This window comes from Gasterosteus aculeatus, chromosome 21 (assembly GCF_964276395.1).
Source record: "Gasterosteus aculeatus chromosome 21, fGasAcu3.hap1.1, whole genome shotgun sequence".
Classification (NCBI taxonomy): Eukaryota; Metazoa; Chordata; class Actinopteri; order Perciformes; family Gasterosteidae; genus Gasterosteus; species Gasterosteus aculeatus.
This window is the reverse complement of record NC_135708.1, coordinates 14,129,295-14,154,026: the sequence shown is the minus strand read 5'-3', so window position 1 is coordinate 14,154,026 and position 24,732 is coordinate 14,129,295. Positions and strand designations below refer to the sequence as shown.

At 45.3% G+C, this 24,732-nt stretch overlaps 3 protein-coding genes and 3 non-coding genes across 7 annotated transcripts; 5 read left to right on the top strand and 1 right to left on the bottom strand.

Moving 5' to 3' along the window:
* Nucleotides 1–981: 981 nt before the first annotated feature.
* rdh10a (retinol dehydrogenase 10a) lies at nucleotides 982–11,478 on the bottom strand. Its single transcript, XM_040166998.2, has 6 exons — nucleotides 10,535–11,478; nucleotides 9,896–10,131; nucleotides 4,496–4,594; nucleotides 3,218–3,363; nucleotides 2,686–2,817; nucleotides 982–2,558 (listed from the first exon to the last, which is right to left on the bottom strand). Exons 1-6 carry the CDS (start codon nucleotides 10,818–10,820, stop codon nucleotides 2,435–2,437), a joined length of 1,023 nt encoding a protein of 340 aa, XP_040022932.1. The 5' UTR covers nucleotides 10,821–11,478; the 3' UTR covers nucleotides 982–2,434.
* Nucleotides 11,479–12,748: 1,270 nt separating this feature from the next.
* rpl7 (ribosomal protein L7) lies at nucleotides 12,749–16,547 on the top strand. The gene is made up of 7 exons (XM_040167002.2): nucleotides 12,749–13,234; nucleotides 13,737–13,836; nucleotides 13,951–14,117; nucleotides 14,620–14,757; nucleotides 15,151–15,260; nucleotides 16,026–16,241; nucleotides 16,504–16,547. The coding sequence occupies exons 1-6, from the start codon at nucleotides 13,116–13,118 to the stop codon at nucleotides 16,232–16,234; spliced, it is 843 nt and encodes a 280-aa protein (XP_040022936.2). The 5' UTR covers nucleotides 12,749–13,115; the 3' UTR covers nucleotides 16,235–16,241; nucleotides 16,504–16,547.
* LOC120812114 (small nucleolar SNORD12/SNORD106) lies at nucleotides 14,866–14,957 on the top strand. The gene has a single exon (XR_005710523.1). It is a non-coding gene; the product is annotated as a small nucleolar SNORD12/SNORD106 (small nucleolar RNA).
* On the top strand, nucleotides 15,765–15,854 carry LOC120812116 (small nucleolar SNORD12/SNORD106). Its single transcript, XR_005710525.1, has one exon. It is a non-coding gene; the product is annotated as a small nucleolar SNORD12/SNORD106 (small nucleolar RNA).
* LOC120812115 (small nucleolar SNORD12/SNORD106) lies at nucleotides 16,283–16,375 on the top strand. The gene has a single exon (XR_005710524.2). It is a non-coding gene; the product is annotated as a small nucleolar SNORD12/SNORD106 (small nucleolar RNA).
* Nucleotides 16,548–16,838: 291 nt separating the features above from the next.
* c21h8orf89 (chromosome 21 C8orf89 homolog) lies at nucleotides 16,839–19,613 on the top strand. Of its 2 annotated transcripts, none has more exons than XM_040167000.2 (5): nucleotides 16,839–17,221; nucleotides 17,952–18,090; nucleotides 18,504–18,611; nucleotides 18,712–18,776; nucleotides 18,982–19,613. In XM_040167000.2, exons 1-5 carry the CDS (start codon nucleotides 17,011–17,013, stop codon nucleotides 19,119–19,121), a joined length of 663 nt encoding a protein of 220 aa, XP_040022934.2. In that variant the 5' UTR covers nucleotides 16,839–17,010; the 3' UTR covers nucleotides 19,122–19,613. The 2 variants fall into 2 exon arrangements, with proteins under 2 accessions (XP_040022934.2, XP_040022933.2); XM_040166999.2 differs by having other exon boundaries at nucleotides 16,863–17,221; nucleotides 18,682–18,776.
* Nucleotides 19,614–24,732: the final 5,119 nt, after the last annotated feature.

The following is a 24,732-nucleotide window of genomic DNA, read 5'->3' as shown; positions in this document are numbered from 1 at the left end:
GTTACAATGTACAAGTTCTGGGGTTTTATGGGTTATCGGTGATTGAGTAATATCTAATGCCATCTAGACTTTACCCGACTGATTAAAATAAAAAACATATGAGAGAGGATTTACAAAGCTTTCCGGCCTGCAGCTTGTGATTTTTTCACGCCGTATTTATTCATATGACACAAATTTTACATTTCTGATCTTCAAGGATACCAAGTACAAATCAACAAGGAATAACTGCTGCTGTATGGATGTGTTCAAAATGTTTTTTTTAAAAGATGAGACTTTAAAGGCAACAACAGAAGCACCTGAGCTGTTGTGACGCTGACCCAAATTTAGGACATTTTGCTTTTAATCTTGCTTTTATTCAGGGAAGTAAAAGTCAGGTCAGCTACATAACAGCTCCAGTGTAAATAGTCGGAATTAAGTTGTTGTTCCCAGAAGGGCAGACCTTTGTCAAAGGGCCGCTCTATAATTCTCGCGCTGAAGCTCTCTAAAAAGCGCTGAAGGCAGGAGTCAAGCGTGAACACACCCTAACGCAGCCTTGTGTATCTCATCCTCTTTCACACTCTTAACCTTTATTTTAGAAATCCCACGTCTGCTTGTGCTGTACGTGCAGTACTTTGAAAGGCAAGTGGCTCTTGACCTCTTTAGCCAACGCCCATATCTAAAGGCGGCCCTGACTCGCGGCGTTGCACAATGCGGGAGGACAGTGATACCGATACCCGTCTAAAAGACTGGTGCTCGTGAGGAGAAAAGGCCGGCTGGGTGTCATTTTAACAATTCACCTCATCGTTGCAGAAGATCCTCTTTCCTGTCTCTCGATTCAAAGAAAAAACAAATAAAGGCCACTGTTGTGAGTGACGACGGTGATCTCACGTAAGAGTGGGTTTAAAAGGCACTGAAGGTCACGAGAAAAATGTGCCCTTTTAACACTTTATCCTTCGGGTTGAGAATTTTTAATGCCAAATAGCTCGTAATAACGACACACCATTTAATAATCTAAATCACTTTTATTAATTTAAGTTAGGTAGAGACACTAAACATTGGAACCACATTTGCTCTACAATGGAGCAGTCTTGAGAAAATTACAAAATAAAAAGGCTTATGTCATACTGTCAAAAAAAAAAAAAAACTCAAGAGGTAGAGAATTTAGGCTCATCAGTGTGACTCAAGGGATGAAGCCTATTGGAATGTAGTTGAAATTCTGAAACTCTTGTCATCCCAAAGTTTATATAAAATATTCATACATCAAATAGGGTGGAGACAGTCATTTGGGATACTGGGGGGTATTCACAACATTTAAACATTTACATTTCACTTTAACTGGACAATGAATAGGAGAGTTAAAGTTTTACTTTGGAAAGGATAATGGGAGGCTAGTGTCTTTAATACGTTTCCCTCGACCACACATCAGTGTTGGGACGGCGGTTTTGCTCGGAGTTACAGCCTACGTTTGTTGGTTTTTAAACAGATGTTGGTAACAGATCATTTTACAATATTAACAAACACAGATCTTGAAAACAAAGACAAATGAGAGAAATAAATTTCCCCTCGACTCTCCCAAAAGCGTTACATTCTGAATGCTCGTTCGACCCCCGGATGTTTACAGCTTTTTCATTTGAGAGCTTATTCAATACAGACCTGAAACAAGAGACAATTAAAAAGGGCCAATGTTGAGTGCCGTTACGCTGGAGACTCTTTTAAATCGGCCCTTTAAAAACGTCCTATCGGGGATGCGTACGCTTCATCATCATCAACACGCCGTGTATGCCACACATCTGTAACTTAAGTATTTAAAAAAAAAACACATCATAAACCTTAATTGTGACATTTATCTTGCTTCATTTTAAAAAACACGAGCTGTAATCGGAGCCTTTGCTGAGCTGCTGCCTGATAAAAGAGCCTCCGCGGCGGGGAGACGTTGGGTGGTTTGCTGCGTTGAACCTTCCTGCACAGAATGCTGGCAGTGTAGAGAAAAATCAGAAATTACAGTGCATGTCTACAAAAATTAAATAAAAGTGAAAAACATTTGTTTTACTGTTTGTACAGTAACATACTGTATATTTCCACAATGACACTAAATAAGGCTGGTGACTACATTACGTAAATAGTTAATTATAGGATAGCTTTTCTGTATGATTTCAAAACTAGTGACACAGTATATAGTTGTTGGTTTCTTTAAACTCAAAAAATAAAAAAAGACAAAACAAAGTCAAATAAATCATTTGTGTAGTACACAGCTTTCTTTGTTCCAGAGGAACGATATGGTAAACCTTTGCATTTGCTCCGCGCAAGTGCACAAGTCTAGATTCAGTCTTTTCGCATTTCCTTCCTTCCTCCCTTCTTCCCCATTTTCATCCTCAGTGGTTGTTTCCTCGTGCTTGCAGGTTTATGTCCCTCTGTTCGTGTCCCAAACAGCAACCCCCCGCCCCCCCTCTCCCCCCTACATCCCGTTCTTTGCCTCGTTGTTGTTCATGGCCTCCTTTCTCTGGGCCAGGAAGGGGTACATGCACTTGTCGGCGCCGAGGAACCGGTACATGCACACGATGGCCTCGAACGGCAGAATGCTGTGGAGGGAGAACAGAAATGAGACACGGTCCTGTACACAGTAAGGAGAGCGTAGGGGGAAGGGGGGGGGGGGGGGTGCTATACTGTATGTATACGTAGGGTATTATAGTTCTGGAGGCCGCTCACCTTTTCATGAAGTTGACCATATAGACGATGCGAGGTGTACAGATCATGGGCTGGTCAGTGAGGATGGCCCTCATGGCCTGTTTCACACAGAACTCTGGCTTCAGGGGAGGCAGGAAAGGCTCGATCTCCTTCCTTAAAACGGAAAGGGGGGCAGGGGGTCATTTAAAACATTTCAAATTTGGTTGAAGTCATTCAGAAATGCTCGTGAATAAAGTGGCACTGGTTAAAAAGCTCGAGCGTCTGCACGCAGTAGTAGTGATTGCTCTAAAGTGGAGGCCGGCTGACTGCTGATATCAAACAAACTGGGGGGGGGGAGGGGCTTAGCCCAGGTGCACCTGCTGGTAAGCTCTTTTTTTTACCCTGGGAAAAGCTTTGTATAGGCGAAGCCAACCTCTGGTCCCCAATATATACGTTCCACAGCGCTAACCATCAGCTGCTGCTGCTGCTGCTGCTTTGATTTTTTACATTTTCAACATTTTATAAGGTGAAAATGAGAGATGACAAGCTCATCCCGCGTGGCGGGGAAGCTGACCTTATCCTGCAGCCTTTGAACATTCCCGTGTCGACCAGGTAAGGGCACACCAGGGTCATGTTGATGCCGTCCTTCTCTGAGGCCTTCACCTCGTGGCTCAGTGACTCGTGGAACCCGATGGCACCGAACTTACTGGCGCAGTAGTCCTGTGGGAATTAAAGGGAGAACAGGTCAGCGCTGTAATAAACTCTCACTCACCCGCACCCGGGGACCACAGAGAACATTATCAAACACGCCCCCCCCCCCGCGGGCGCCGAGGGCCCTTCTTGCTGTTAACGATACAGCCGCAAAAAAACATGAGGCTCTGTTCTACGGTTTCATCGGCATTCTTCTCCGGTGCAGCAGGAGACCGCTCTGCTCGGCGGGAAGGTTTTGATGTGGTTCACCACGGAAATAATCTTTTATTTAGTTCTTTTATTTTTCATAAAGGCTTGTGCAAACACAGATGCATGCCGATAAACACGGGGAGGATAAAGAGATTCGACTGTGCGACAGAAACGACAGATGAGAGCTTTGGTTCCCTGAAATGAATGAGCGCGTCAGGAATCGCAGTAGGAGAATTTCCAGGAAGCATTACAGCTTAACAAAAACGGACTAAATCTCCAGTCCCTTTGAAAGGCGACTTAGTCATTATGAGGGCAAAACGAAATGTGCAGCTATAAAAACAAAAAAACAGGCGGTCCCTGAAGACCGTCTGAAAATGACACCGTTTTTAGAGCCTGTTCGCTGAATTACCAAAATAAAAAAACCTTCTTGTGGTCGCCTTCTACGAGGACAATTGACTCCCTCTGTGGTTATGGAGATTAATGACTCCACTTAATATGTATTACAATAACAAAATTAATCTACCGGGAGGAAGGGGGGCGGGGTGGTGGGGGGTGGTGGGGGGGGGGGGGGGGACTATAGAAAGGAAAACCCCAAACTTTATCCATTGAAAGCTGCTGTGAGCTGAATACTGAGCGAGCACAAAGTTGTTCACAAAAGCGCTGATGAAGATGTCTCCATCCCTCGGGGAGCTGTCAGCCCGTTCTGGCCCCGGGGCCCGAGCCCAATAGGGGCCCCACACCCCCACTGCTGCAAATAGTGAAATCTATAAGAGGCTCCCCAATGCTCATCTGTGTCCCTTAATTTAACGGGTGGAGGGACAACTAGAGAAAGGGGGCCTAACCCCCCCGGCGCAGTGTGCTATCTGGCACGCCGAGGGCTTTGGAGAAAAGCACTGGTTTTCGGATGGTGGGAACGATGGGATGGGTATGCGTTGTTGTGTATGATACTAACCTCCACTCCAGCTGTGCTGAATAAACCCAGGGAGCTGGCAACCGTCACAATGTGACCATGATTCAGCTCCAGCATCTTGGGGAGGAACGCCTTGGTGGTCTGGGGGAAGGACAGAAGGGCAAAGATGGAAAATAAAAGAAAGAGGAAGGTTAGTTCACTTGTGCAGTTTGTCTGTGCCAAAGCCCTTTGATCCTCTCTGACTCCCTCTTATTCCCCCTCTCCGTCTGTTCCCCCCCCACCCTGTTTCTCCATGGTGATGCAGAGCGAGGAATGAGAATTCATAACGCGCATTAAAACAAAACCAAAAAGGCTGAAAATAAGCATTTCCATGAAACATTTTTGTGGTAGGTGTGAACCGGATGTCAGAAGAGAAAGATGAGGGGGGTTTCTCCCCCCCCACCCCCCTCCCCTTCGTAGGTATTCAATGAACAAAACAGGTGTGTGGTGTGCGCACTGCACTGTACAATCTGTCCTTTTCCCACACGGATCTGGTGCCCGTCGTCGGGGCCCGGCTCTAAAGACCTGGTGACAGGCCCAATCATAGGCCTCCGTTCACTCAACAACAATACAACTCAGCCTCTCGGCTGCCCGCGCAGCCGGTCCGAGCAGCAGTCTGCACAACAATCGGCAGCGAGGTGAGCTCAGGGATGAAAGGGTTTCGACGGAGTGCCACGTGAGCGCCCCGGTCGTTTCACCCAGGCCAGTCCGTTGAGGGGAGGGGGGGGGGGTTGGCGACCCAGCGGAGGAGACTGCCGGTTAGCGGTTGATTAACCCGTGCGATCCATTCCTCATTCCGCCCCGTCTGCCCGACTTTGGAGACTCAGCATGAGCCAATCAGCAGGTGCGACATGTGACGGCAGCGACAGGAACTGGCCAATCACTCTCCCTCTAGGTGGTCCACAAAACAACCAGCAGGCCTTTTGTCGATCTATTCAAGTGAGATGTGTGCTGCCACAGACAAGGACAATGCAAGGAGACTGCAACACCTTTTGAAAATGTCAGTAAAGCAAATGAAGAAGAAAGAAAAACGCAGAGGACGCGTTTATGCCACAGTAACATGCTGGCCATAGTATGTTGTGTAAAATGAAAATATAGTACCTCTTGGTTTTGGTAAGAGCTTTTAAGACTCACTTTGGGTTCATTTGTTAGTACGTTTGACAGTTTGATTTCTAGTTTCCAATAATTCTGTGGTCATGAGAATTCATTAAAATGTTGGTACAGTACATAAGCCTGGCCAGAGAAATGATTCAGCCTCCTTAGTAAACATTTGCTGGAAGGAAGCAGAGCGCTTGGTACCAGGTTGCACAGCCATGAAACCACTGGCAGGGGAGGAAAAGCCTCATTAAAACTGCAATCAGAGATTAACTGCATCGGACCTACTGACTTGTAGTGTAATCTCTTCCACTTAAGACAGCTTTGTCCGCGTTGTGTGCCATAAATAAAACTGGAAGGAATAAGTCAGATCTTCATGGCGAAAGCCTGGGTTTAAGCAGATGACTTCATTTCAGTTTTTATTCTACAGCGAGCTACAGTACAGAACAGATCTGACTCCGCTCCAAACATCTGCGCCTTCTCAGGACATAAATCCTCCAGCTGCGGCGATATTCATCTCGTCAAATGACGGGGGCCCGAAGAGGGGGAGCGCCAGAAACATGAGGCGTAGGCAAAAAGCGGGGAAGGGCCTCTGGGAGCCAGAATACCAGCGGCTGGGGGAGAACGGCTGCGTGCAAATGAAGCCTTCATTTAAGGTATGCCCGTAGCTGACGTATGCCAAAGCTTACCCGCTCACAGCAACTTTCAGGGAGCGGGGAATTACCGATGCCCCGATGCATGCTGGACAATTATGCTGAGGGCTCAGCAAACGACTGGAGGTGATGTTGGGAGGGAGGAGGCGGAGGGGGCGGGGGGGGCGATTGCTGGAGGACGGGGCTGAAAACGCGAACAAAGTTTCCATCCCTCTCTCTCTCTCTCTCTCCCGCCCTCCCGTGATGTCCCGCTTCTCATGGCAGCTCTGGCATGCGGGCATGACCCCCGCTGACCTCTCAGACACAAAATGTGTGAAGGCAACCGGGGGGCTCGTGTCTTGCATCAGAGCTGTTGTAATTGGGACTCAACGCTCCCTTGTTCCGCTAAATTACCCACCGACACAGTCGGACCTCCTTGGCCTATGTGGGGTTACCTCGCCCGCTTCACCCCCCCCCCCCATCCCCCTAATTGGTCCGAGCATTTAAACCAGACAAAGCTTCTTGCAGCTGGGGTGTCAGGCTGCATTAGTGCTAGCGCCTGACCAACAGGAATATGGACAAAATATTGGCCTTTGCGCAGGTCCAGATGTCCATTTAATTGGGCTGACTTCTCCCTGGATGAGAGAATGGACGAGAGGGCGAAAAGCGTCCGAGCGCCAGAGCCCGTTTGATCTTAGGCAAGATGGCGGAATTTGAGTGGGTTGGGTTTACAGGACATCGGGGATGATGGCTGCAGATTGGTCGAGTTGTGGTGGCCAGGCTGGTCAATGAGCTACTGCTACAGTTGACCGTACCTCCACCCCACCTCCTGGGTTGTGCAACGAGAATCCAACGTACCTGGAAAGCAGCCACATCGATGGGCCGGGGAGGAAGTCAACGCACCAGAAACATTCCTTTTTTTTCTCTGCTAGGGTCTACAGGGTCTATGAAAAATATCGGTCCTAAATGCAAATGCAAAACCCAAATGGATTTCTTGATTCAATATAGTTCTCTATTTCTTCCTCTTACCCAATCCATTCCCCCTCATGTGAACAGGTACACTTGCGCAGGGCGAGGCCCAACGTGGGAGAAGCGATGGCTCGCTCATGTGAGGGGAGTACAGGTGCACTGGGTCTGAGGGGGGGGCCTATGTAAAACCAGTGAAGTAGGACCCTTCTGCCTGGCTGCATCCTTTCTCTGACTACAGCAGGAATGCAGCCGGCAGAACTTGGCTCCTGTCGCCTGGCATCTTGTCAAGCTGATCTGCAGACAAGAAACCAATTGTCAGATAAAGTGGGTCAGCAGCAGCTTACCATTACCCTCTCGCCTCGCCTGCCGATGGGAAGGCATTGCCTTCCTTCCCCTTTTCTGTCCACTGCTCTTTTCCCGCCATGTCACCATTGAAGCCCTCGGCGCTTTCATGTAATTGCACGAGAGCGGTAGGATTACCTCGTGACAGGAGTCGCTGCTTATTGTTCACGAACCACCTGTTGGATAACCGGCTCAAGATGCAGAGGAAGGGTTCCTTTTCATGTCCCACTTATCTCGGCATACTTATCCTCAAAACAACAACTCTGTTGACACTTAATGAGATGGAGGGAAATTCGTCATCCTGTCGTGGAGCTTAAACAGCACAAATCACCAGCTGGTCCTATCAAAGTAATTAAATGTTATGAACCTCTGCCTCATAACTTTAAAAGGAAAGAGGGACTGAATCATAGTGGTTGTACACATAGTCCGTGTGTGTGTGTGTGTGTATTTGTGTGTGGCAGTGCTGGAGGAACAGAGCGTGCCGCCGTTGTGACCCGACATGCAGCTGCACCCACTGCCTCCAAAATCGGGTTGGGAGGAGTCAGAGGGGCCTGTGTAAGGACGACAGAAGAAGTGTGGGGTCTGCACATGCAAACACACACACACACACACACACACACTCACTGCAGTTAACAACCTTTTCCAGGTCACCCCTCCATCCGACTAGACTTTTCAAATGATAATGAACAAATACAAAGCTTCTCTCCTTATTCTGAAGTCTGGCCGTCTTAGATCTTTAACCTGCTGTCATGGGGAACCAGGTAGGAAATCTCAATAACTTGCTCGGGTAGCAAATAGTGACTATAGACAACACATAAGAAAAAGAATGCTGCCCTCCGACATAATCTATGTCCACTGGTGAAGCATGAAAAAAGAACGAAAAAGGGAACCATGGGCCGATTGACTCTTTGCTATAATCCTCAAACTTTATCTAAAGTTGTAAAATGTACTTTAAATTGTGTATGACTAAGAGTACCGGAGTCATGAGCCACAATTCATCCGTTTAAAAGCCTGTAAAAAGATGAAAAGTGAATGTTTGTGTAAGCACCTGAATGCATTGAGCAACTGTTTGTGTGAGAGAGGAAAGTGGACAGGTCCCTGTTAGTCTAAGCTCCATTCATCTAGCTTGTGTCTTTAATGAACCACATCCTCTATTCTGGCTGTCGCCATTCATTAAGTCCTTCTTTCATCCAGCGCCCCCCCCCCCTCTCTCCGATACGAACCAAGCTCTCCACAGAATATAAGGGGGTGGGTGCAGAGGAAACACAAACACAGATGGGAGAACACAAACACAAAACCCTGTTAAAAACCCCAAACCTGCCACCCCAACCACTGGATCATGACTCCGAACGCTGGACATAAAGGAATGTGGTGATGACCAGCAGAGAGGCACACAAATAGTTGAAAAGAAGTAAGGAGGAAGTACACAACCTGCCTGGCTGACAACACAAGAGATGTTCATGCTCAATTAGGGAGCTTCCAATCACTGTGGTTTCATGGTTGATGTGGGTTTTTTTTGAGAATGAGCTCTTCTGGGGGAAAAAAGGGGCCTCTGGCGAGTCTCAAAATGAACATCATCGGGCTCAGACACACGAGGCCCCTCGCCTCCAATACAGCACACATACTTAAGAATAACTGATACAGTCGTCCCACAGAGGCGGTCGTTCCTTTTGTATTGGCGGCGAGGGGCTTGAACCCGGCGTTCTCATTCCGCTCAGTAAAGTGTCTACTGACGGTTTATAATGGCCAGACTTTCCACACCCACGAAAGGCCGCACAAAGGCTACGATAGCACCTGTCGTGCGTATAAAAAAAATCTAAAGTGAAACGCGCTCACTTCATCGAGTCCATGTAGGCTTCCAGATAAATATTTACACTGCAAACACTAAAAAAAAGGGAAATCTGGTACACAAGAAATCGCTGCCTGCCAACAGAATGTGGTGAGGTGATCCGACACAGAACCTACATTTGTGTGGCGAAGGAGAGGAGAAGGAAGGGCTGACATACCACGAGGATCATCAACGGCCAGGGGCCGCCGAAGAGCACCAAAGGCACCACTTAAGAAGCCAAACCCGTGACTTTTTTTTTTTTTTTCTTCTGGCAGATCAAAACCAAGCGAAGCTGAAATTTCAACATGCAAGGCAACCATTCATGGATATGCTTTCTTTCTCAGTACTGGAGGCGCGCAGATAACCTTGGATTACTGACTTTGGCAGACAGAAGGATAATGTTGTGTAAATAGTGATAGAAACATTCCTGTGGACCTGGCATCGCAGTGAAGGCATCATCAGGCCGAGATCCTAACACGGCTCCCCCCTCTCTCTCTCTTTGCAGCTATAGGGCGACATCCGCGGCAGCAGACTCACCCAAAAGTGCGCATGGCAGTTGACCACCATGGTGCGCTCGATCAGCTCATCGGGGCACTCCAGGAGGTGATGGCCGGAGACGACGCCGGCGTTGTTGATCAGCAGGTCCACGTTCCCCACCTCTCGACGCACCTTCTCGGCTGTGGAATACACGCTCTCCCGCTTTCCCACGTCACACACATAGGTGTAGACCTGCGGCTGGAAGGGGGGGACCTCCTCCACCCCTCTGACAGGTCCTGCGGCGGAAAAGAGATGACAAAAGTGAAAAAGTTCCTTCAGCAGGACATTGTAATGGATAAATCTGAATTATTAAGTACAATGGGATGGGATTTAAATTGAATGGTCTGCACGTGAATTAATAATCAAAATTTAGGAAGATAAAGAGGTCACCTGAGCGCCTATTTGGAAGTCTGCCTAAATGAATAAATGAGTAAATGGTGTGCAAAGAGGCGTGCAAGGAAACTTGTCGGTGTGTTCATTGTGTCGCTCTGCCCTCGGTACCTCCGCAACTTCTATCCCTCAAATACTCGCCGCTGCCTGACCCAAAACCGAAAGTGACCTCGCGGAAACGAGCCGTGCGTAAAACCCGGTGGCATCCAAACTGCAGGGGAAAAGAAGGAAGAAAGAAAGCAGTCTTACCGTCTTTGGTTATGGGAGTGTCCAGCTCGTGGTAAATCTGCCGCACCATCTCCGCGGTCTCCTCATTGCTTTGGCTGTTTATGTCCCATAAGACCAGGATCGCTCGCCTCCGGGCGAACTCCTTGGCGAAGAGCCGCCCGAGGCCGCTTCCAGCGCCGGTGATCACGCACACCTGTCCGGCCACGCTCTTCTCCTTCGGCCGCACAACCCATTTAGTCCCGGCGGTCACGATAGCCCAGAGCACCTTCAAGATGACCACGAAGAACTCGGCGAATATTATCATCATGTTGGCCGTGCTTTTCAAATGCGATTCGAATGAGCGGCGGAAGCAGCGCGGGGAATGTTTTGAAACCTGTTCGGTAGCAGATGGGAAGGCAGGAGGCGCACCGACGCAACTTGCACCCACAGTGCAGGTATAGGACAGAAGAAAGAAGAAAAAGAATGGGGGGGAAAAAACTGACAACGGCTAGAGCGCAAAAAAAGTGTGCAAAGAAAGAGCGCAACTTGAGAGCGAAAAGAGAATTCAGATGCCCGTTGAGTCAGAGTCCAGTTCCTGTGCCTCCCACTTCCTCTGCTGCTGCTGCTGCTGCTCCGCCACTCATCTCATCCTCACTCGCATCCCACTCGCTATTTATTCAGTCCTCCCATCAACGCTGGACCCAATAGGACCGAGACGTGAGCGCCCGTCAGAATGAAGCGCCACATCCATACACGTTACACTCGGAGGTGATGTAACCTCGGAGATTTTACCCAACACTAATCCGCTGCGCTTTTTGTCCCCAAAGTAAAGCGCGATGGAAGGATTGGGAGACGCTTTGATATACGCTGATTTTTTTGGTATGCTTTGACTTTTATGAGGCATGCGTGTATAGAAAAAATAAGGTATTGGTATTTTAATAGATGGTTGTTTTTGCTAATAGTTGCACAATAAAAGCATGTGAGTAACTGTTTTGCTGATGTTGATTTATTTGATGAGAAATGTAGTTTAAATCCTATGATTATTATTAGGATTGAAACCAAGATTTCAGGAACATTTAATACATTAGTACCGTGTATTTCCACCGCGAAATGCAGATTTCAAATGAAAAAAAGATCAAGCCACATTCACATTTCGCCAGTCCCGGTCAATATCTGTGCATTCAATGCAACCAGCATAACCATCGTTGTTCCTTGAAGAAAGAACTTGTTGACATCTGAGCCGGGGAGTTTTGCGCAACACTGAATTTGCAGGTCCGTATAGTCTCAGATATCACAGCAATCCACTGGCAATGACCCATCGCCATTTGCCCGTTGCGTAAAGTGAAAGTGGATTGATAACGTACTCGTGCAAGCTTAGACAACAGTATGTTTTCACGGGAAAATAAATGCATATTTACCTCTAACGTCCATATAATTATACCTCCAAAAAGAAAATATAATAGACCAAACTTTATTTCACGTGCACTTAGTCTTATTTTCCCCCGTTGGATGGGCATTTCAGTGGTAGTCCTGCAAAACAGTGAAAAAGCATTCTCCCGATCCTATTGTAATACTAACATGTAAATAATGCATACAGAGAAAGCTCTTAAAAACTTCAGACGAGGTGCTTATGAACAGCAACATGTAAGTCAATCTGATGGTCACACAGTATACATCATTCATGGGGAAGCTATTGTTGTGGGTTACTTACAACGCTTTTAGCTCACCAAATTATATATGCCTCACATGCTTTATTTGCTAAATGTGTTCTTTTTATTAGAATTAATTTGCTTGGCACACAGACAGAATTTTGGAAAGGCTTAAATAGATTAGATTTTTTTCTCCAGTGAGATCCTCCAGAGGATCACGCGTAAAGGTTCAGGGAAGGGAATATATCCCCCCGGGACCACGAATGTAGAAAGCGCATGGAAGCAGCGTGACCCTGGGCGGCAGAATGAAGCGTTAGCTCCCTCTGCCGGCTCATCGAGCGCACAGCACTACCATCACCCCCGGGCTCATGGAAGTATGAAAAGTACCAGACATCAAACCCAGTGGACCGACGTTTCCTTCATGTTTGAAAGATTTTTTTTCTTTTATGTGGTTATTTTTTTAGATGGACAATTAAGGATAATTTACTAAATAACCCGTACGCAATTTTAGATCTTAAAACAAATTTGGTGTGTATACATTTGGATTCCATGAAAGATTCAACTCATGTTGGAGCATCATGAAGTTGATGCTATAATTTAACTTAACAGTCTTCAGAATGTAGAGCCTCAATGTCCTTGGTTATACCTCTCCGCCTGTCCCCATTGGCCTTGTATTGATGTTGTACTTTGAGTGTATTTGTGTGTCCGAGCTTAAGCGAATTGTATGTTTATGTATTTGCCTTTAATCAATACACGCATTGTACCAGAAAAATGGTATCAATGACAGAATGAATATTCTAAAGTTAGCTCTGTGTTAGCATTCTAGTCTGTTGGAAGTTTTACTATGACGCAGTACATTTCGGTGCCATTCAGCCAACGAAATTTTAAGAATTTAATGCCGCATTTGATTTCTTAAATAGAATAACATTCACGTTGGTTTGAGAATACTTTTTAAAGTTTTGCCTGCTACGTTAATGTACAGATCAGGCATCTGGAAGGACAGCCTGTTGAGGTCTTGGGTCCTAAATCCTTTAACCCGGGCATGCGCACATGGGAATCCCTCTTTCTCGGTGGACGCAATGGCGGACGCAGAGTGAGTGTCTGTGACCTGAGAAAATCTAAGCACATCGGCGGTTAAAATAGTCATCGTTGTGCATTTTACTTGCTGTATAGATTGTTTAGATTGCGTACACCGTAGCACTAGTTGTATTGTTTAGGATTATCGTTATTTTAGTTGTTTGTCACTTTGTGGTTTCTTGTGTGTAGCCCTTAGCGGTACAACATGGCTCTCTCTACCGCCTCCGTACTCGATAAGAAGCTAGCTAATCGTGCTAATAGGAGAACTAACTTGGGAATCAGCTGCCATAGTTTCTTTCGTTTTGTTGTTTTGTTGTTTCAAGACACGTCTTTTTCGGTGAAGTGAGAACACTTGAGAATGGGAGCCGGTAAATGGGAGGTTAGCTAACTTAGCTTCTTAGCATACCAACAAATGCGGTTTTTAAAGAATGTATCTCACTGGCTTTTTCCTACGAGAATATCGGTAGTTTTCTGTGTCTCTCGACTTTTTTTGTAATGTTCTGTTTTGTCCACGACAGAAAAAAAGTGCCGGTGGTCCCGGAGAGCCTTTTGAAAAGGCGAAAGGCCTTTGCCGCCATGAAGGCCGCGCGCGTCAAGAAGCTGCTGGCCGACAAAAAGGTGTGTAAGCACCGCGTGTGTGTGTGTTCGTTCTGCTCAATTTTTTTTTTTTCCTGGTGTGATGTGTCGGGTGAACTTGTCCGTTGCTTATCAATGTTATTCCTGCTTGCTCAGGCCCGCAAAGTGACCAGGAAACTGATCTACAAGAGGGCTGAGATGTACCACAAGGAGTACAGGCAGATGTACAGGCGTGAGGTTCGCCTGGGCCGCACTGCTCGCAAAGTGGGAAATTTCTACGTGCCGGCCGAGCCCAAACTGGCCTTTGTTGTCCGGATCCGAGGGTGAGTTCAGCCCGTGTCTTGCACAGAAATGTAACGCGTGGCAGACCGAAACCAAACAGTGAGATTTACATGGATTGCTACATTTCTTATTAGAACCGCATACGCATCGTGTATCAGTTAGAGCAGCAGTTTAGATCTCTGCCCACGTGCTGGGTTGCTAATTTGAAATGCCATTTCCATGGTTATTTGCCTTAAATAAACCCTGTCTAGCTAGGTCTTGCATGCTCGTACTACCTGAATTACTCAAAGCACGAGTCGAGGTTTCCTTCACTCTCCTACGTTTGGTTCCTATTGCAATCCATGTAAATGTCTCATGGTACTGGTACTGTCTGCAGATGCGTAGTTGGTCGTGTGGTTAATGATGAACAATTCTTTCCCCGACTTATCGACTATGATGATACATCCATGCAAAATAAGCCAAATATTCTGAAACCATAATGAACAGAGTTGATAAAGTTGTACACCAATGCCATGTGCTAATCTGTTCCATCTATTCTTTCAGTATCAATGGTGTCAGCCCCAAGGTCCGCAAAGTTCTGCAGCTGCTTCGTCTCCGCCAGATCTTCAACGGTGTGTTTGTCCGACTGAACAAGGCTTCAATCAACATGCTCAGGATTGCTGAGCCTTACATCGCTTGGGGGTAATTGAGGCTGTCTCTACAAAACTTAGACGTCGACCTCATATTGCAGACGCAATTCATTGTGTGCTGAAATAAACAATTATTAGTGACCAAGTGCTTAATCTCTGGAATGTGGTTGATGATGCTGAACTTTTTTCCCCATCTTATCGACCATGGTGAATACTGACTTAAACTAAGCCAGTTTAGTCTGAAACCACATTCCATCGTACAGAACAGTTTTCAGTATAAACGCATTCTTTAAGTTTGAAGTTCAACATAGCATTTGTACACATGATCTTATCCATTCTTTAATGATGCCTAACATGCACATGTTTTTTTTTTTTTTTTTTTAAACAAAAGTTCCCAGGTTTGATAAGAGTTCATTTCATAACCATGTATTCTCTGTTCCACCAGATACCCCAACCTGAAGTCTGTGCGTGAGCTCATCTACAAACGTGGCCACGGCAGGCTGAGGAAACGGCGCGTTGCCCTCACCGACAACGCTCTGGTGGAGTCGGCCCTCGGTATGTAAACTTAATGCCTTGGACGTCCCTCCATTTGGTCTAGTGTGTCGGGTGCAGTTTCTTACGGAACCCCGAAGGAACGTCTTCATAATTTGTACAAATGTCCACCTGGACTTTTGATTTATTTATTTTTGGAGGTCTTGCGACTTCAGTTTTTGGCCCATAACTCAAGAGATTTACCAATTGTATCAATTTCAAATATACATTTCCTAATAGGATGAAATTAAGGAGGACATTGTGAAAAGACATGGATGTGAACTGCAACATGACTGTTTGGCGAAGAATTTCAACCAGATGTGGTAATTGTAGTTTGTTTTGAGACAAAAGACATGTGTATGTACATAACACAGTATACATGTGCTTCTATGAGGGACGATTGTACTAACAAATCAACATACTGCCCCAATGAGAATCATTTCTTTAGGAAAATAGTTATGGCAGTTACAGTATTTAGTGTTAATAATTTCTTCTAAAAAGCTATTGAACAAGTTATCAGTAGTGCTACATGTGGTTAATGATGTACACTTTTTTCCCCGTCTTATCGACCATGGTGAGAAAGCTTAAAACTAAGCCAGTTGTATCTGAAACCACAAACCGAAACAGTGACCTGAACACTAGGATGGATTAGACGCTGCACTCCTCAGATTGCACTATAACTCCTGACATGTTCGAATAAAAGGATATATCACATCATTTAGAAATGCTTTCAGTGTGCTGGAAGCTGCGCGGTTCAGTTTATTAAACTCACTGCTTTTTGATCCCCAGGCAAATATGGCATCATCTGTGTTGAAGACCTCATTCACGAGATTTACACAGTTGGAAAGAACTTCAAGTCTGCCAACAACTTCCTGTGGCCCTTCAAGCTGTCGTCACCCCGCGGTGGCATGAACAAGAAGACCACACACTTTGTGGAGGGAGGAGACGCTGGCAACAGGGAGGATCAGATCAACAGAATGATCAGGAGGATGAACTAAAGTGATGGTGAGTTGTAGCGAGGGTCCTAGAAAGATAAAAATGGCTTGGCTGTGGTTGATGATGCATAATCTTTTTTCCCCATCTTATCGACTATGGTGAAAACCATCTGAAATTAAGCCAAATATGACTGAAACCACATCTAAGCCGTTAAATATAAGACAATGATTTGTGTGCTGGTTGATGTTATTTCTTGACCATCGTTCTGGTAATTCCTCCAGAACACCATATCTAGTTTCTCCAATTAAACTTTTTTTTTTGTCTTTTTCAGGTGTTCAAAGGACTCAAAATGTACAATAAAATCTTGGCGGAAAACTTGTCTTCTCATCATTGATGTGATTGTGCTATTTTGATTTAGTATGCCGTATGTTTCGATGATGGTAATGGAGGGTCAGACAGCACTTTTGTAGCTCAATCCCATTGAATAAGGTTTTAAGTTTTGGAGTTTTCCAATAAATAATAAACCCCACATTGACCTCTGTAAAGACAAGCTGAGAACAATATAAACAAATCTGCATTGCACATATAACAAATTGTGTGGGCATATTTGGATAATTCTATATTAGTACATTAAAGGCGGTAAAAACACTATCTTGCGCGTGGGTCAGAGCAACGGTTTTCGTGGAGCCCGTTTCCATGGTGACGTTGAGACTGATGCACCGACCGCGGTCAGCAGCAGCGTAGCGTTGCCCCTCGGGGAGCATGTCTCATCTGTTACGATGTCACTCATAAGAACCACGGGCCTCACATTCCACCCGTAACCTTTCATGGCGCAAACATGTACATCAACTCCGGCACGACGACGCTCCGGGTCGACGCGCCGCTGCCCGCATCGGACGAGCGCCCGAGCGACCCCCGGCGCGGCCCTGGCGCTTGTGGCGTTGGGTGGCTGGCACACGGGCACCTCGGTGTGGGAGCAGGTGGACAACCGGCTCTCGGACAAAACAATCACATGCGGAGGAAATTGCCCGCGATACAACCGCCGAGCAGTAAGTAAGAGCGCTGCGTGTCGCCGCCGGACTCCTTCACATTGCGCCGTGTGGGCGGTGGGATTAATGCGCAGCACCGTTCGTCTGTGTTGCGGAGCACCGGGATTGGAAAAGCTTGTTTAGAGGCTTTATGGTTGCAGGGTAAGATGTGTTGAGGGTTTTGACTTCCTCTTGTTTCCTGGTGCTAAGCGTGTCCTGTGCCCGTTATGGCTTTTACCTCACAATCTATTCAACCGGATATATAAGCGAGCAATTCCACATGAAGGCACAATACGTTTTGCTCTTACCAGCTTTTTGTGGATAAATGCACACATTATTATTCAGGGTTGATATTCACAGCTGCAGTCCATGCGTGCTGCTGTGTAATTTCTCTATCTGTAGGTCACTCAAATTGTCCGATGAGGTAGGACTGCAACATGAGAGCAATCACATGAAGGACATCTGTGGGAGACACTTTCTATTTGATAAACCGTGTAAGAATCCTCTTTTCAGTGTGTGAAGATTATTTGTATATTTTGAAAAAATCGACCAAAAAGAAATGACTATGAGGCTAATTCCTGGATTGTGGCCTCACTGCCAGTAGGTGGAGTTGTGACACAATGATCACAGCTCTCATTTCGATCACAAGTGGAAACTTAAATACAAGAAAACTTGTTAGTATCTTTGAAAACAATAGATTTCCTCTTTACACAGACGTTACTTCTGAATATCTGAATCCAATGATTTTCAGGTGTGCGGTTAGAAAGGACCAGAACTGTGATTCCTCAGCTGTCGAGAAACTACCACATGCACCGACCGGGCAGCCTGCATCCCTTCGGCCTCTCCAAGGAGCTTTCCCACAGCCACTCAGGGCAGCCGTTCACCTTGGGGTAACCAATGGATTAATGTCACTCTGTAGAGGCCTACATGTATTCCTCACAGCCCATTTCTGAGGACAGCTGCAAAGATTGCAGTAATTGCATTTAATCACATATGTGAAAATCTATCTTTTTTTAAACTATTTATTTTAATTATCCCGGCAACATCAGCAAAAACTGAATCACTGTTGGATTACACAGTTTATTATAATCATTTATTACTTTTAGTCCTCAATTTGCCGGTTCAGTATAGTTGAATGACACGTGACTTTCACTTTCACAACATTTAAACAACTGGGGAGACGTCTCTTAGGTGAAAATAGGTGGATCTTCCTAAAGACATTTATGTGAAATTGAGAAAGCAAAACCGTATGCAACGGTTTTATGTTTCATATTTTCATAACGTTCTCAATTCTATCTCCTAGCTACCCCAAAAGATATGAACTCAATGCAACTCCAGCCATCCTCTTTCCCTCCACTCTAGTCCTCAATGGCAGAAACACCTTTACAGAGGAAAACTGCAAGCGCAGCAGGTATTTTTCGCCCACATATAAACTGAATCAGACCAGGCCAATAAATAATTCTCTTAATTATTTCACACAGCTACGCCTCTTCTGCGTTTCCTCTGTTCAGCAGGCCAAAGTTGAACTATCCCACCAGCTGCAACCTGCGGAACGCTAAAGACCACCGTCAAAAGAGTGAGTTATTTTGATGCCGAGCCTCCGAGTACCTCCTCATCCATCCTTAGTTATTGAGTGTTATTTTTTGGGCTTACAGAACTGCCAGTATACAAACACTTTCAGTGTCTATGTATCGTGTCTTAGATCTCGCCCTAATCTTTCTTCTTCCTTCCATCCCTCCTTTCTCGGGTCTGTCTTGCCGTCTCTCTCTTGCCCGGGCCAGGCCAGTCCTATCCGGACCCAGTGGTCGGGGCGGCTCGCTCCTTCATCCACAGGGTGTCTGAGCTGTCCAATCTAGAGGGTGAGACAGTGAGACAAGAGAAGCTCAAGAAAAAGGGGAAACCCAAGAAGACTCCGTCCTGACAATCACCTTCCACCCAGTCGCACTGGTCAAAGGTCAAAACTTTCCAGTCCGTGCCAACAACATTCAAACCAAACAAAACATTAGGGTCGCCGTCGCGCCGGTGGCTCGGCCTGACTGCTTGTGTGTCCTCGGTGGTGTTGGTTTCCTGCTTAACGTGGCTGCTCTCCACATTTTGGGATTGCTGACCTGTTTTCTCTCTATTAGTTATGTAGTGTTGTTCACCGTGGTAAAATGGTGAGGATGAATATTTTCTATTCTGACTCACAGCTGTTAGTATTTTCCCACTCGGCATAATAGCTTGTAATGGCTGTTACGTAATACTGCCATAGCTCTTTCTGTATCATGCAGATGTTGCAGATGCTGACAAGTAGTTCTATACTTTGTTAAGTAATTGGAATAACTATGTACATATTGAATAGCTTAGTGAAACCGTTGTTGTGCCCTGTTAAATGTCTTTCTGAATTAAATACATTTATTTTTCTGATTATTAATCCAGTTGTGAAGAACTTTATTTCATCTTTTGATCATGATTTGTGTTCATTAGCTTCTCGAGGGCCAGTAAAGGCAGCGTTCCCCGTCTATTTGGCACATCTGCTGCATATCAAATAGTGCAGTTATCAAAATGCTTAAATGATTGAGATGAAACGGTATCTGCATTCCACATCTACACAACAGATACAAAACTATGCCCCCAGATCGCAGAATGTGGCACATTCTCACACAACGCATTGTGTGGTTTGCAGAACGGAGGGCAGCGCATGTCTCTGAATAGTCTTGTTCATTTTGTTTGACAAAGACAACAGTCATGGTGTTTGTTAAGAGACAAATTAGGATTTCGTCATTATTCAAAGACGTAGCATGTAATGATTCGAGGACATTAGGTTGACTTTGTTAAATTTTATCTTCCGTGAAGTCATTTGCACTTCTGTTATCATAGCGTGAAGAACTAAAGCAGAAATATAGGTGACGTGATTTATTATATTCATTCATTGCGGATGATCGACCTGTTGCTTTTTGAGTGTGTGTGCCAGAGGATACTTTCCGCATGGTGTAATGCCAAATGTCACTGCGGTGCTCAAAAGATGCCATGAAAATAAATAAATCAAATATAACTGTCATAGTCTAGCATGTTGACCAATTTCAGGAAGATAAATCTGTAGGAAAGGCTGAAAAATGCCATGGTAGAAGGAAAAGTCATAGTGCAGCATGTCAAAAAAGTGCTGCTACAGATCATGAAATATTTCATGAAGAAAAGAAAAACATAGTATCTCAATGTTTTTTCATGGGAAAAAGTAATATTTCAATGAAAAGAGTAGGAGATGAAAGTCACAGTATGTCCAAAACGTTTATGAAAAATGTTACAGTATAGTATGTTAAGAAATGTATTGAAATTATAAGTGATAGACATGTGGTAGAAAAAGGCCAGAAACACAACATAGTATATATTATAGTCTTCCAATAAGAATTTAAAAAAGTCACTGTATAGCATGTCAATATATGTCAAGAAAGAAAGTCCTGGTATGTGTTGTGGTGGAGTAGATTTAGAACGCAATAATTCAGTCAATATTCACAGTACAGTGTCCCATGAAAATATTGTTAAAATATTGTGTTGTATAGTGTGTGTCACAGTCCCTGCTCATTGGCTGACACAGAAATTATACATCAGACGAGTTTAAAAGTAACAAATACGTGTATTCATGCACCGAAATAAAAGGTCACTGACCAAACCTGAAAGGAAAGATTTATGAAAATCAACTGCAGCCTGCAACAAATCAAAAGAAAAAAACAAAAGTAGTGCCAGCAAGGGAACAACCTGAGCTCTGATATCAGAGCCACACAGGTGTGTCTCAAGTTCATGATCCGAAACCTGCAAGGCTCAGTCAACAAGACGAAAGACACACGCCCACTGGAGTTGTCACATAATCATTGAGTACAGTGTGCCATTTATATGATTCTCTGGCAGCAAATGAAAACGATACTAGCGTAGTAATAGTGTTATATTCCCCAAATAATAAAATTAAGTGTGACACAAATCATACTTATGCCACAAAATTGTCCTACTTTTATGCCATATAATTAATAACAAATATATCATTAAATTGCCTCCCATGAACATAATTTGATTAAAAGTGTCCAACTAAATGTCACACAAGTATAAATAACAGAATGGGCGGCGGATGGAAGCGAGGACAGTCAACAAAGGGAGGACGCAGGCATCGGGATCCGCTTAAGTTGAGGGATTCCGTTCAATATGCCTCACTGAAACGTCCCTACTAACAGTGTCTCATTTCAGGGAGCGTATCCATTAAATGCAAACGTGATGTTGTCTAACGTTGAGCTCTGTTTGTGTTGCTCCCTCCCAGCGGAGTGCGAGGTGTGCGTTTCAGGGACGCGCGGTGACCTAGAAACGCAGCGCAACCCCCGCCCACCCCGCTGAAGGGGTTGTATTCACGCTCGAACGGTCAGGCTTTTTAGCGTCCCTTTCCAGTGTAGTGAAACAAAATGACCTGGAACAAACAGGTCTTTAATAAGAGCTGAACTGGGGCCAGCCCACCAGCGGTTTATCTTTTCACTGTGGTTCCACTGGGCCCCTAACTAGGACGGGGCCGGACCGAGAGCACGGGTCTGTTGGTGGGAGTGATTCATTGTTGCATCACGCCTCAAATGGACGTTTACGAAGTTGTGTTACTGTTTCACCTGACTTGATGTTGTGCCGGTTGAGTCTATCAGTGGAGCCTGTCTGCTAAATCTGAACTTTCCCAATGCCTCAAATACAAAATGCCCTCAATGTGTTTGGGTCAGGATGAGAGGGAAATAGACAACGACAGAGATTCATCATCTTTTTAATTACTGTTTAATGCGGCGCTGCATTAAACGCTTATAATTGCTGTTTTCATACCAGCATTTGGCCAAATGAGTTACCTAATAATTGTAATGATTAACATTTTACCGTTTCTGCTACTCAGAACTTTTTCCTTGCCTTAAATATAAGTACATTTTCTATTTGGGGGTATTAAACTGTTGCTCAGACAAAACCAGACATTTGACGTGGTTTTGGAAATGTTTACTATTTCCTGGTAGACCAAATCCCACTATTACATCTTCTATTTACAAAGAAATTAACATAAATTACTTCAAGCCAAGCAATAAAAATTCCTGCTTTAAAGGTCAAAAAGCGCCAACTGATCGCTCCTCCATTGTGAAACCAGTCTGGGTTCAAAAGGAGCTTGTTAAAGGATCTAAAAAGATAGCTACGCAGTGATCAGAAATGCATAATTGAGCCAACAAGCGACAGTTCCTGGTCCCATAGCAACCCGTGCGTCTGTGTATTCGAGTGAGGGACTCGGAGGTCAAAACTTTTTTTTTTTTTTTTCCATTACAGCAAAGTCAAAAACAATGTTAAAGTCATGTCAACTAGACCTCAACATCTGCTAGCTGTTTGCATCTGTAAAAAAAAGAGATTTTAAATAATTTTATCATTTGAGCTGAGTTTGTGCCAGATGAGGAGTTTGTTATTTCACCAACATACGTGTGGTTATCACCAGCTGAGTACATTTGACATGTGACACGACCCCAGTGATGGGTGCACCTTGCTCGTAGTCATTACTGTTACTTGACGTCTCATCTCTCTCAGGGTCAAGGGTCAAGGGTTAGGGTTAGTTATGTCAGGTTCAGCAAACACATCTACAGTACATCACTGTCCTATCAAAGGTCAGCTGACCTGCAGGGCTGTTGCCGTGGTGTCGTCACCCCTCTCTGCTTCAGAGGGGAGACGTGTAATCATCCAAAATCGCTCCGTAACCACCTCCAATGAACGGAGCATCATTAAGGAAATTGCACTAGATGGTTTGTCAAATAGATGCGGGGCCACATACATAATTCTTTGAGGTAACTTGCGACAGGTTCAACCTCACTTATCTGTCTCCGAGATGAAACTCGGCCCGAAGACAAGCAAAGTCAAACATCCGACCGCCACTCTTTAAATAGTGACTCATGCGACGTGCGTGTCCTGGCCAGGCTCACTGTTCACTAGGAATGAGATAAAGGACAAGGACATTGAACACATGCAGCACCAAAACAAAGTACTGAAACTCATAAACATATAACGTATGTACACACCTTTAAAGTCATACACACACAGCAGACGTCCAGGTGGGAACATAGAGGGAGGGAGGTGAGTAGTTGTGGACAAAGACTTCCATTCATGGGACAGGAACTGGCTGGACACATCGGGAAGAATCAATCTTTGGTAATATATTTGTTTAATGTCTGAGGCCATGGGTCATCTACCTTGAGTTATACGTTCAATGGATTCCAAACTTCAGAATGAGGCTGAAAAAACAATGACAACTTAGAAATACTGAACCACAACGAACAAAAATATTGAACATTTGTCAACAACGATTTTGGGAACCAGACCAACCCAGGTCATCGGTTACCACGGCGACGGCCAGCGGGTTTGCATTCCCCACCTAGGCGAGATGGAGCCGACGCTCACCCTGCCGCCTGCTCGACGCCCAGCTCGGGGAGCAACTCATTCCCCACGGAATCCAATCACAGCGTCCACACACTAACCAGTCAAATGATTCAACTTGTGCGATTGCCACGAGATCAGCCGCCGACATGGCAGCTTGTGACCGAACACACACACACACACACACAAACACAGGTGGTTCACGACCCGAAGACCTCCAGCTACCACGGCGCGCTCTCCCTTCCTCTCTCCTCACATGCACCGAGGAAACTCGGAGGGGGTGTGTTACTGTAGGAGAGCTGATTATCTTTGACAAGTGCCCAGCGGTAGCAGGGGGTCCCGGGTCGGGGGGCGGTGGGGGTGGGCTGTCAGATGTAAAACACACAGGCTTTGATTTGCACTTCCAACGTGCTGGAGCCACAGCAAACTGATAAAGCTGGAGGACCCGCACCAGCAGAGCAGATCAGATAAGCACTGAAAATACAGTGTGTGTGTGTGTGTGTGCCAGTGCTTGTGTGTTTGTGAGCGTTTTAAAACAGACACCTTCTCAAAATGAGTGAAAATAAGTTGTTTCATTGGGGGATCTTCTGCTTCAAAAGGTCAGCCTGGGTTCAAGCCCCTCAAACTTGACTATACACCGATTCAGACACATGCTCCTCAGTGATGCTGCCGCGGATGATTATGGTGAAAGATGAAGGCTGTTACTGTCACTTGACCTACCCGTTTATGGCGAGAAGACGAATCAAAGGGCACAAACGGACCCCCCCTCTCCGAGAGCAGAAGGAAAAGCATCCAGATTATTACAACTATCGCCTCTTTCTACAGCAGTAGTTATAGAGGGGGGGTGGGGGCTCATCCCCCGCTGAAGCTCCCTGCAGAGGCCTCATTTGTTTCCCATGAGATGAGGGAGGGGCGGCTCAAATAAAATCTGACCTTCAGGAGTTCACAACATCCTCAGACATTCAGGCTCCTTGAGCAAACACAACATGAAACACACGTTTTGCCGTTTGTTTCTTTCAAATGAATATTCATGAAGGGACGCTTCCATTTAAACAGTGGCGTGAAAAATATCTGTTGCACTGCATGAAAAGGGCAAAGTGGCAAAATGTTACGGCCTTTTATTAATTGAACAGACA

Excerpts from the sequence above, each read along its gene's own strand:
- rdh10a (XM_040166998.2), bottom strand. The coding sequence starts at position 10,820 with ATGATGATAATATTCGCCGAGTTCTTCGTGGTCATCTTGAAGGTGCTC. Across the intron at positions 10,132-10,534 it reads CACTCCCATAACCAAAGACG|GACCTGTCAGAGGGGTGGAG; the intron begins GTAAGACTGCTT and ends TTTCCGCCGCAG. Across the intron at positions 4,595-9,895 it reads ACTGCCATGCGCACTTTTGG|ACCACCAAGGCGTTCCTCCC; the intron begins GTGAGTCTGCTG and ends TCCTTCCCCCAG.
- rpl7 (XM_040167002.2), top strand. The coding sequence starts at position 13,116 with ATGTACAGATCAGGCATCTGGAAGGACAGCCTGTTGAGGTCTTGGGTC. Across the intron at positions 13,837-13,950 it reads AGCTGCTGGCCGACAAAAAG|GCCCGCAAAGTGACCAGGAA; the intron begins GTGTGTAAGCAC and ends CTGCTTGCTCAG. Across the intron at positions 15,261-16,025 it reads TCTGGTGGAGTCGGCCCTCG|GCAAATATGGCATCATCTGT; the intron begins GTATGTAAACTT and ends TTTGATCCCCAG.
- c21h8orf89 (XM_040166999.2), top strand. The coding sequence starts at position 17,011 with ATGTACATCAACTCCGGCACGACGACGCTCCGGGTCGACGCGCCGCTG. Across the intron at positions 18,612-18,681 it reads GAAAACTGCAAGCGCAGCAG|CTACGCCTCTTCTGCGTTTC; the intron begins GTATTTTTCGCC and ends TATTTCACACAG. Across the intron at positions 18,777-18,981 it reads TAAAGACCACCGTCAAAAGA|GCCAGTCCTATCCGGACCCA; the intron begins GTGAGTTATTTT and ends TGCCCGGGCCAG.